The 11,712-nt window shown below is 34.5% G+C and overlaps 1 protein-coding gene across 1 annotated transcript; it reads right to left on the reverse strand.

The window, feature by feature from the left end:
• Positions 1 to 4,853: 4,853 nt before the first annotated feature.
• On the reverse strand, positions 4,854 to 10,339 carry ARC6 (Chaperone DnaJ-domain superfamily protein). The gene is made up of 6 exons (XM_020380214.3): positions 9,785 to 10,339; positions 9,486 to 9,710; positions 7,581 to 7,841; positions 6,525 to 7,482; positions 6,239 to 6,375; positions 4,854 to 5,382 (listed from the first exon to the last, which is right to left on the reverse strand). Exons 1-6 carry the CDS (start codon positions 10,289 to 10,291, stop codon positions 5,092 to 5,094), a joined length of 2,379 nt encoding a protein of 792 aa, XP_020235803.1. The 5' UTR covers positions 10,292 to 10,339; the 3' UTR covers positions 4,854 to 5,091.
• Positions 10,340 to 11,712: the final 1,373 nt, after the last annotated feature.

Consider the following 11,712-nt stretch of genomic DNA (forward strand, 5'->3'; position numbering starts at 1 on the left):
TCAAGTAGATTTGAATGGGAAGTTTTATTGTCCTTGTGTTAACTATTTAAATGGGAGGCGATGTACAATTGATGAAATATGGGACCATCTTATTTGTGATGGGTTTCTAACGAGTTATACCACATGGATATGGCATGGTGAACATAAAGAGATACGAAGGGTGTCTCAAACTCAGCACGATGATGAAGAAATGGATGATCAAATAAAGGACATGATTTGTGACGTGGGACAAGAGTTTTTTCAGCAAGCACATTCACATGTGCATCATGATTTAGAAAGTGACTCAAAGACACCTTTGTTTCCTAACTGTATAACCTTCACACGATTATCAGCAGTGTTGAGATTGATGAATTTAAAGACAAGAAATGGTTGAAGCGATAAAAGTTTCATAGAGTTGCTTGAGTTATTGAAGCAAATGCTTCCAAAAGACAACACTTTGCTAGACCGTCACTATGAGGCAAAGAAGGTTTTGTGTCCCATGGGTTTACAATACAAGAAAATACATGCATGTCTTGATGATTATATATCATACAGGAAAGAGTTTGAAGCACTGCACAAGTGTCTCCGTTGTGGGCTATCACGATATAAAGTGGAGGATGGTGGTGGTAATAGTGATGAAGATATAACAGATAAGGGGCCTCCAACAAAGGTGTTATTGTATCTTCCAATCATTCCAAGGTTCAAGCAATTGTTTGCTAATGCAAATGATCTAGTGAACCTTACATGGCATGCAAACAAGAGAAACTATAATGGCTTGCTTCGCCATCTGGCTGATTCTCCATAGTGGAAAAAAAATTGATGCTTTGTTTCCAGGTTTTGGTAGTGAGGCAAGAAACCTAAGGCTTGGACTTGCTGCAGATGGAATGAATTCTTTTGGTATCTTAAGCATCAACCACAACTCATGGCCTGTTCTCCTTTCAGTTTACAATTTACCTTCTTCGTTGTGCATGAAGAGAAAATATGTGATATTGTGTATGATGATTGTCGGCCCAAGACTGCTGGAAAATGACATAGATGTTTACCTAAGTCCATTGATTGAGGACTTGAAAATGTTGTGGGAATAAGGCGTTGACATGTTTGATGGGTATCAACAACAAACTTTCAAGTTGCGTGTAATGATATTTTGTACTATTAATGATTTTCCAGCATATGGGAACTTGAGCGGATATAGTGTTAAAGGACATCACATATGTCCTATATGTGAACAATAAACAAGCTACCTCCAACTAAAGAATGGAAAGAAAACTGTTTAAACTAGGCATCAAAAATTTCTCAGACCCCATGACCCATATCGAAGATTGGAAAAAGCTTTTAATGGATGTCAAGAACATAAAATTGCACCAATACCCTTAACTAGTGAACAGGTTTATGATTTGGTGAAGGACATAAATGTTATCTTTGGAAAAACTCAAAAGAAGTCAACTGAGAAAAACTTGTGGAAGAAGAGATCAATATTTTTTAATCTTCTGTGTTGGTGCCATCTAGATGTTAGACATTGTATAAACATTATGTATGTCAAGAAAAATGTATGTGATAGTGTAATAGACACACTTTTAAACATTACAAGCAAGACAAAGGATAGATTCAGTGCTCATCAAGATTTATTAGAGATGGGTATATGTTTGCAAGTACATCCAAGGTCAGAAGGTAAGAGAACATATTTGACTCCAACATGTCATATTTTGTCAAAAAAGAGAAAATGAGCTTAGATGTATGTGTACATCTAAGACGGTTTGTATGAAAATCGTCTTAGATGAACACATACATCTAAGTCAATTTTTACATAACCAACGTAGATATGTTCATTCATCTACATCGCCCTCATCTAAATCAATTTTAAAACTGACGTAGATATGACAAAATAACCGACTTAGAATGCAATCCTTCTAGAGTGCATCCTTCTCTTCCATTATCGATTTTGTTAAACCACCATGATTAACTGACCTCAAAAGACTTCCAAATGTATCTTTCAAATAGCATTCGTGCTTGAAGCATTCCTATAGACAGTGTTTTTAAACATATACTTAGTTTACAAAGTTAAGAAAGGGGGTTGAGAGGATTGATTAAGTATTTCACAATTTTCTTATAACTAAAGGACAAATTAAAAACATTATAATTTATCAAATATAGACAAAATTAAATGTATTAAAATTGAGTTGGTTAAAGTTATATAATTTATTGGCGAGAGTTAGACAAAAATAATAAGTTTTTAATTTCTCTTTTTACATGGAATGCTCATTCGATTATATGATTCATCTTTAGATTAAAGAATTTTGAGAAATGATATCAACATACTCTATGTCACTCTTTTAAACACTTTCTCATTAGTTGAAATTTATTAAAAACACAAAATTTAGTGGATTCACACCGTATTTAATAACTCTCTCTCCTAATTTTATAATTTTCAATAATTTTTAACTTATAAGAGTAAGTGTATTAAGAAGGGTGTGTTAGAAAGTATATTGATAACACTCCTCAAGAATCTTATGTCTGCTAGAGAAAGGAAGTATATAATCTTATGTCTGCTAGAGAAAGGAAGTATATAGTATATTTAGAAGTAGAATTAAGGAGAGAAAGGGAAGACAAAATTATTTTAAGTTGAGTTATATAATATTTATATGTTAATCTATTATTTAAATAATGAATATAGTATCATATTTTACTCCTATACCTTGTGATGCACTGTCAAAGTAGTCTATGAGTTAAAGAAAAATGAAACATCAATTCTTAACTTTTATTTTCATCATTCAAATTGTCCTTTGTCGTCAATGGAACGTTAACTCCATAGTTAATTCGTTAGTTAGAATGTTATTTGCCACAAAATAAATTATTTGGCTTGCCGCTTAGATGGATAAACATGATCAGCTCAACAACAACATAAATGACAATATTTTTATCTAATTTTTGTGATGAAATGTCAGTAAAAAAAAAGTTAACAATAATCATGTGTAAATCACAATTAAAGAAAACTATAATGATAACATTATTTTCTTCTCTTCCAACATTAAATATTTCCATTAATAGTCCTTTCTACTTCTCACAACTCATCTCCCTTCTTTTGTTCTTCACTGTTCACATACGGCTGATGTCCCATTCTTCATCTTAGTTCTTATTTTTATTTTTTTTTTCAGAGGAATATCAAAATATCAAATGTCATTTTTGCAAGTGGAAGCTCAAGGTTTAGCGGTGTCAATGTGTGTTTGATAATGTGGTAGAAGAACTTTGATTCGATCAGCAAGTACGTGGAGGAACCACTCCTTTTAACTCTTTACTCTTCCATTACTTTATAAAATTTCTCCTTATATGCATTTGCAGAAAGCCTATCATATCAGTCCTTCACATACACAAATTAATCACTTATTACCAAATATGTCCCCATATTATACACGTAGAAGCAATGAATTCCTACAGCAGTGATGTTCTTCAGCAAAAGCTTTAATCTATAAACTTGTGTATTGTATTCCATTCACAAAATATTTCTCATTCACATCCACTCAATTTTGATCTTACCCTTACATTATCATTTGTCACCCACTCAATTTCCCTTCACAAGTGAATTGTATAGTCCCTCAAAGCTGACTTAAATACAAATAGGTTACCAAATTTCATTTCAAGCTAAACTGATTCATTAAATTGAAGAAAAACTTCATTTTTCACTATAAATCTCATCACCACTACTTACAGGGTTCCCAAATAATGGTGCAACATAAAAACAGACACCAAATAAGAATTGCAACAAAATGCCCACATTTAAGCTATTTCATAAAAAAGAAAAAACTTATCACCTTCTGTCAACAAAAATCAATCATTAAACTAGTAAGAAAGAACATCATGGTAAGGAAGAACTAACAACTTCAATGCTTTCAACAAAGCTGAAAATAAGATTCGCGTGTGATAAACAAAATGCATAATGAGTTTAACAAATATTTTTACTTCATTGGAAATAATTGCTAACACATCAAAGAACTTTCAACCACCCACATGCTCAACTCAAGAACATCGAACAACAATAATGGTTCAAAGCCAATGAAGAAGGGACTTGAATGACTAGCTGTAATAAATGAAAGGTCATTAAGTTACTTCCAAGGATTTAGGTTAAAAAAGAAAAAGTAAAAAAAAAAAAAAAAGTAATTAACTTTTCGTGTCCCTAATTCAAATGAAAAGAAATTTTATGATTTACAACGAGTTGTCTATCTCTGAATACTGATTATGTAACACATAACATGTCAACTAATGAGTTAACTAACAATGTAATGTTTCATTCATGGCAAAGACCAACTCAAGTGATGAAAAGAAAAATTAAAGATTAATGTTTCATTTTTCTTACTTCAGAGACTATTTTGGCCACATCTCATGAAGTTTGGGACTAAAATAATACTTAACTCTTTTAATAATATTAAATTAGAAAGAAAAAAAAAAAAATATATATATATATATATATATATATATATATATATATATATGTGTGTGTGTGTGTGTAAAAGGAAAATTTTGTCTTCCATTTTTTCCTTCAAAACTCAACAGTAATGAGTCCCACAACTCGCAGCACCTCGTAGAAGCTTGCTGTCTGCCTCTGCATCGCTTCTGCCACAACGGTACAGATGGAGATCCTGCCGGAAAAGCCAATGGTGCAGTCACCAGAGAAAGAGAAACAGAACGGGAGACTGGCAAGGTTGAGCATTGCCATCATCAGAAATTGAACCTAAGGTTGCAATGCGTTCTTTCGCGAGGGGCGAAATTAAATTACAAGAGACTACTGTTAATTTAATAGAATTAAATATTAAAGTAGTTAATTACAATCTCAGCTAAGGATTTATTCCTTTCCTAATTATCTAAACATGGACAATACTGCATTTTCCATCTCATCATTTCCTTTTCATTTTATCTCATTTTTATTTTATTCCATCCTCCCAAACGAATGCAGGTAAATGAAAGACAATCGTAACGGCAGACACCGCGAGTATTTACATCTAGCCTATGAACGTGCTTGAAAAGCGCACAAGGTTTAAAATAAAAAAATTACACATAAGGCAGTAGATGAAGTTAAAGTGTGATAACCTGATTAATATACATACGAGTTAAATAATCTACTTACGACTCAAGGACAGCTCCTTCAACAATTTTCCACCCTGGACCTGAGAAAGACATCTCATATCTTGTTGTGTAGGTTCTGCTGTTAGAAGCATCGTGTTGTGGATGACCTACGGCGTTGAGGTGAGTAGACTCTTTAAGAGTTGTTTCCACCACTGCACGCCTCCCATTCTGTGAGATGGTCACACTATCGATGTTGAGGTCCTCCAAGGTGTAGTCATAATACCAACCACGCTCTGCAATCTCAGCTGCACGATCTGTCCATATCTTCAACATCTCACCGTCCAATACCTAGCAGGTCTCAACTTTCAGCAAAACTTCTTACACAAATATGATAATCCACCGCATAACAGCCTCAAGACTGTTGGCAGTCAAAGTGAAACAGAATCAAAAGAAAATATTTACAGACTGGGTACTGGGTCAGGAGAAAGAAGAGCATACAAATAATATCATATCATAAAGTACATTCATAAGTTGCTTCTCAATATCCACGGGACTTTGCCCATATGTGCACATGATAATATTATTAATCGCATGCAAGGGCTCAGATTATATTTGAGGGAATTAGATCTGAGTTCAGTTCCGATCTAAAATAAAAGTTGAATTCCTCACTAGAACACTAAAAGGATGGAAATGCAATAACTGCCGATATCAGAGTGTGGGACGAAGAGCTAAAGGGTTTGTTGGGTTTGTATAAGGTGGTCTGCTCATAAACTGAACAGTGATTCAATATAATAACCCTAGTTTGTTAACTTCAGGGGATTCTTCCATGGAGGTGGGATGGAACCCCTATCATCATGAAATAAAGGAAGGAAGTTGGTTTATTATAAAGATTGAGCAGTAAACAGTATTGGATTTCTCTACAAAAATATATAAAAGTGCTTTCCAAAACTCCACAAACATGGCCTAAATGGTATCGTATCATACCAGATTGGGATTCAATTGAAAAAATAATAAACACCATAAAGATGCATAATTGCACAAAAGAAGCCTCAGATAAAATGCAGAAGAGGACACATGATTGCATAATTGCCACATTTAGCATAACCATTGGTGAAGGGTTGAATCAGTTTATTGATCATACTAGTGCTTAATTTTTGAAAAGCTTATGATCTCCAATTTTATGCAGATCAGTTAAATTCCTTACCTCATGCAATCTTCCTAGGCAATGGTCAGGTCCAAAAGCTTGGGATTTTATACTTTGCCACTTGCGAACTAGATCTTCTGCAATCCTTGCATCCATTTTTGGTAGTTGCTCTCCTTTTTCTTCATCTGCCAAGGAACCTGTGCAGTAGTAAGCAATTAATGCATGAAATTTACACCATAGACTTATAAAACCCAATTTTGGATATGCAGCAAATGAATCTTCAGATCATCTATAAGTAACCATGTGTACTAATCTTCCAAATTGCAGATGTCTCCAAAAACCTTACCTAAGTTGATAGTATCTGATGCTATTGCTGAACCAGTCATATTACTATGCGTCGGCGATCCATTCCTAGCAGGTAAAACTTTTAAACCAACCATAGTTACAAGTCCAATTACAACACCAGCACACATGATCTGCACACTAGCATTTTTAATTTCATCGGTAATAATTTCACCTTCACTGGTCTCGGCAGTATTTTTTATTCCAGGAACCTCAATATTGGCTGAAGAATCCCGATCTGATAATATCAGAGGATTCACACTTTCAGAAAAGCCAAAATCATCCTTCTCACCATTTTCTTGATGTTTCACAATTTGACCTTCAGAACGAACAGGAAATACCTTTTTCAATGCACTTATTACACTAGCCTGGACCTGGCTAATGACAGCAGTAGCCTCAGCTCCAATTTTCGCTATGGCTGCAGCAGCAGCTAAGGGTGAACGGCCAACACCCTCCAGCCTCTCTAGATATCGCAGCACTGTTGGGTCATCATAGTAATCTCCAAGCTTGAATCTGGTTTCTTTTGTATCTCTAAACCTGGGAAAAACCACCTCCATCAGCCATGTCTCCAACAATTTACAGAGTCCAGGAAGATCACTGTCTTCATCCCCCTTTGCATTCTCCATAATAAATTCTATAATTGATGGGTTTCTATAAGGAGAGCTATCAGTATCTAGTCCCAACCATGACCGACATTGATCAAGCTCCCCAACAAGCAGTGCACAGAGGCCCCTTTCTAAAGCAAAATCAATCTCTCTCTTCTCCTTGGGAGTATAAACAGAGGGTGCATTCCTCACAGTTGTAATCTTAGTCTGTTGAAGTTGTTGGAACAAGTTATCAGCATCTTGGATAAGATGTGGCTTTTTACCCACAAAGGCCTGTGCAACCAGTGCAAGTGCAACTCCATATGCTTCAAAACTTTCAGCTGGAATATTACTTGGAGTGGCTACAAAAAGTTCAACCTTCAAAAGAAGATCAAGAAATGATAAATGTAAATTCTTTATAAATAAATACAAAACAAAGTAGAAATAAAAGTATGCAAAAAATTATTCATGAACACCTGTTCAGCCGCTGTCATGTGTAAGAATGCCTCATTCATGAAGTCTTCACGTGTGAAACCCCCAGCAATTGCTGCTGCGCCCCCTCCTCCAACTGCCCACAAAATGTTACGAACACCTAGAAGACCTTCCTCCCTCCGCACTCGATGTTCATCATCAAGAGGCAAGGCTAAAAGTTCCAAGACACAATGTGGGGTTATCTCTTCTAGCGTCTCATCTATTTGTGCTTGTAAATCTGGAGCTAAGCTGGTTGCCCCTTCTTCCTACATGGTCAGGTAGTTTATTGTACAGCATATTACAATGCAACTACAACATAGAAATCTTCAAGATATATATACATATACACATTATGTTATTATAGCAAATTAAATACAAGTAATTTTATAAATGCAACAGTACTAAGTATCAAAAGAAATAACATACTTCACCATGCCTTTCATTTTCATTCACAAATTTCAACCTCTAAGATCATTAATGTCTGTACAAAAGCACAGTGTCTTGCTTTAATATGCTTAATCCTACATCAGCACCAAATCAATCTATAACTGCATCAACCTGACCAAAGCTTAAATTGGGAGTTCAAAATTGTATTGAAGGAATAAAAGGGAAACACGGTACAAGGCTCCACCTAGTCGTGTCTAGGAAGGGTAGATGTACACAACCTTACCCCTGCAACCATAGAGTCTATTTCTAGGATTAAACCTAAGACTTACAAGTCACAAAGCAGCAACCTCCCCACTGCACATTTGCACCAATGCTCGCCCTCATAAAATTGTAATGAAAGAATGGGCCAATTATAAGATGTGCATGCTCTATAGCTAGCTAATATTCTTCAATTACTTAATGAATTACCCCTCAACTCCTTTTTATTTGTCATTTAGAAGAGGATTTTTGTTCTTACTTATCTGTTATTTTAAAAGCCAAACATAACTATTTTGTCTATTATATCCTTCTCTTTATCTAATTCTTGAATGATTTATACACTAATAGTAAATGAGACAAAAATGATGGTGGAGATAGAATGCTAATGTAACCAACAAGAGAGAAACTAATTAATAAGAGAAATATTTGATAGAGAAGGTAACCGGCATATAAGGGATTTAATACACAATTTGAATATAAACTATTAGTTATCATTGTCTTATAAATGCTATATCTAGAAGTTAAAAATTAATTTTAAAATGAGAACAATCATTTGGCATGAATATACAATAAATTGATTATTTGACTAATAAGCACACATGGCCACACATGGTGAAAGGCATAAGTAAAAAGTGTCGATGTCCAACAAAATCACCACACCTAAAATAGTTAAAAAAGCATGCTCGGCCAGTGTAAAAGTTTACTATGTCAACCAATTAGTAATCATTATTGGTTTTACTTTTAAAATAATTATTATAAAAGTCAACAAACTTATAAAAGTCAACAATTAGTACTTGTTTTATTTATTCTATCACAGATTTATTTGTATAAACCTCTCCAAAAACACTTGTAGAGAAAAAAAAATATATAAAAGTAAAATTAAATAAGTTTATCCATAAGCCAAGACTAAATTATATACAAATTAAAAATACGTTATTGGAGAAGCAATTACATAGAGCTTCTACATATTGGCTGAATAAACTTATCCAAAAGCACTAATTGGAGAAGAAAATAGGAAGAAAAAATGAAATATACTTCTTCATAAGGTAAAATTAACTTATGCATAAGTAAAAAATAAAATAAAAATAAAAGCTTTTAGAGAAGCTAAATCGACAGAGCTTCTACAAATTAACTTATGTAGAAGTTTGTTTCAATTTTCTCTCCTATTTATTCTCTTATAAGCGCTTCCGGAGAAGTTTATCTAAACAAAGAGACCCTTATACGATGTTTAAGGAACGAACAAAGCACATAAGAATGTAAATCACCTGCAAAAGCTTCAATGCTCTCTCGAGCATCTCACAGGCCGCAATGAAATCCGGCGGAGACAAAGCCATAGCGTCCCTCGACACGTCAACAAAAGCCAGCGCCATAGCCAACACAACATCCTGCTTAAACGTCTTCGGCAACCTCTCCCTAAGCAAACCCTGCCCAATCTCCAGCACAAGCTCCGTCTCTCCAGCTTCCTGCAACGCGCACAACGCTCCAGGAACCTACGTCGTCGTTTCGCAAATCAGTTCAATTGTAATTGAAAGTTCAATTGAGGCAGAATAGAAAGAACCGTTACCTTGTCGAAGGGGATTTGAGTGAGAATGGCGTTGTCCTCGTCGTCGAGGAGGCTCTGGTTGTACTCTCTTCTAGAAGCAGGGTCGGCTAGGGTTTCGCACGCGGCTTGGAGGATTTGGCGGCGGCTTATTAAAGCGTCGTTGCTGAACGCGTACTGTGGAGGCTTCGAGAATTTGGATTCGTAGGCCCTGCGAATGCCGTCGCCGAGGAAGTGCGATTCGGCGCCGAGGACGCGGTAAAGGTCGAGCGGGATCGACACGTAGCGCTCGGGAGGGTCGAGTCGCGGCGGGATGGATGGGCTCAGGGCGGCGGCGCTCGAGGTGGCGTCGCCGAGGAATTGGAAGTCGGAAATGAGGCGCTCCGCCCATTTGCTGGTGGCACAGGTAGCAGATAGGGAGCCGCCGCCGCGGGAGGCGGAGGAGGAACGGAGTTTGTTGGGCTTTCGGGAAGGGTGGATTGGGCGCGGAGTGCAGAGGCCGAGGCCAACGCGAGGAAGCACCGTTTCCATTGAACTTAAACCCTCTTACCCCTCAGTGTAGTATATCGTAAGTCGCAATGAAAAGGTTTAGGACTATTTTATATTTTTACATCATGTTAGGAATTTACCGAAATATAATAAACGATAATAGAAGTTAATGAATTTTGATATTTTGATATTTTTACACATCATGTTAGGAATTTATCGACAAATGTAATGTAACAGTAGCCTTAACTAAGTTCTAAATTCTAACTCCACTCAATGGCTATCAAAACTTTTATCCAACTTATTTTCATTTGGGCATCCTGTTTACTTTTTATTTCTTTACATCATTTTTATTTTATATCTTAATTTTTCTTCAAAATTATTCTTTTCAAAAGTTAACTTATGGAACATACTTATAAAAATATGTAAGTCTTAAGATTTAGTTTTAATAGTTTTATTATATCTCAGAAACTAAATTTGAAAATAAAAATACTATTTATATTTTTTAATTTAGTTTTTGAAATAATTAAGATTTGACTATTCGATGAACTTTGACATTAAGAGCTCGTTTACTTTGAAAAAATATTTGTGTAGAAAACAATTAAAAAAAAGAATTTTACATATATAAATCTTGATAATAGAAAATAAATTGAAAACAAAATGATAATTTTGTAATCAAAAGTACAGCCACAAAATGAAAAGAGAATACATTTTCTCAAAGAAAACAATTTTTGCTTAAAGTGTAAAAATTTAACACTTCCAAAAAATAATTTTTCTATATTTCATATTTTCTAAAATGTATTAAATATGCTATAAAAACTAAAATCCGACACATCTATCTCCAAACAATCTTCTAAAAATTAGTTTCTAAAAGATAATATTTATAAATAAATAAAAAATCAATTCCTACATACACGAGTATTTTAGGACTATTCTTTAATAAAGGCACTTATAAGGATTATTTTAACTACTTATTTAATTTAAGTTATTTATTTATCATATTTATATTATGAATAAAATTTTAATACTTTAAAATAAATTATCAATAATTAACAATAATATTGTACTACAATATAAATTATTTATCTTATATTAAATAAAATAAATGAAAAGAAATTGCAAAAGTTCCCTAATGGGTCGGGAAACTCTGATGAGATGTTCCACTTCGGATTAAAACCCTCACCAGTTGCTTTTCAAACTAAATAGATTTTGGCTGTTATAACATTAAGTTTGTTTTATTGAAAAATTATAAATAATTGTACTTTGTTAGTGAAAGTCTTTGGATCCAAACTGTACTGGATGCAGTTCATTTCTTAACTATAGTGCTTTTGACTGCACTTAATGAACTACTTCTACTAGCTTTGTTTTTTCTTTTTTGCTTTCCTTCCTTTAACGGATATGCAGACTATCAATTGTGTCCCACAGGCTGTACCTTCGACCTATCAGTATGGAAATTAGAAATCTGC

The sequence above is a fragment of the Cajanus cajan genome, chromosome 9 (assembly GCF_000230855.2).
Source record: "Cajanus cajan strain Asha chromosome 9, NIPB_CcT2T_4, whole genome shotgun sequence".
Taxonomy (NCBI): domain Eukaryota; kingdom Viridiplantae; phylum Streptophyta; class Magnoliopsida; order Fabales; family Fabaceae; genus Cajanus; species Cajanus cajan.

Excerpts from the sequence above, each read along its gene's own strand:
- ARC6 (XM_020380214.3), bottom strand. The coding sequence starts at position 10,291 with ATGGAAACGGTGCTTCCTCGCGTTGGCCTCGGCCTCTGCACTCCGCGC. Across the intron at positions 7,842-9,485 it reads GAGCATTGAAGCTTTTGCAG|GAAGAAGGGGCAACCAGCTT; the intron begins GTGATTTACATT and ends CTGACCATGTAG. Across the intron at positions 7,483-7,580 it reads ACATGACAGCGGCTGAACAG|GTTGAACTTTTTGTAGCCAC; the intron begins GTGTTCATGAAT and ends CTTCTTTTGAAG.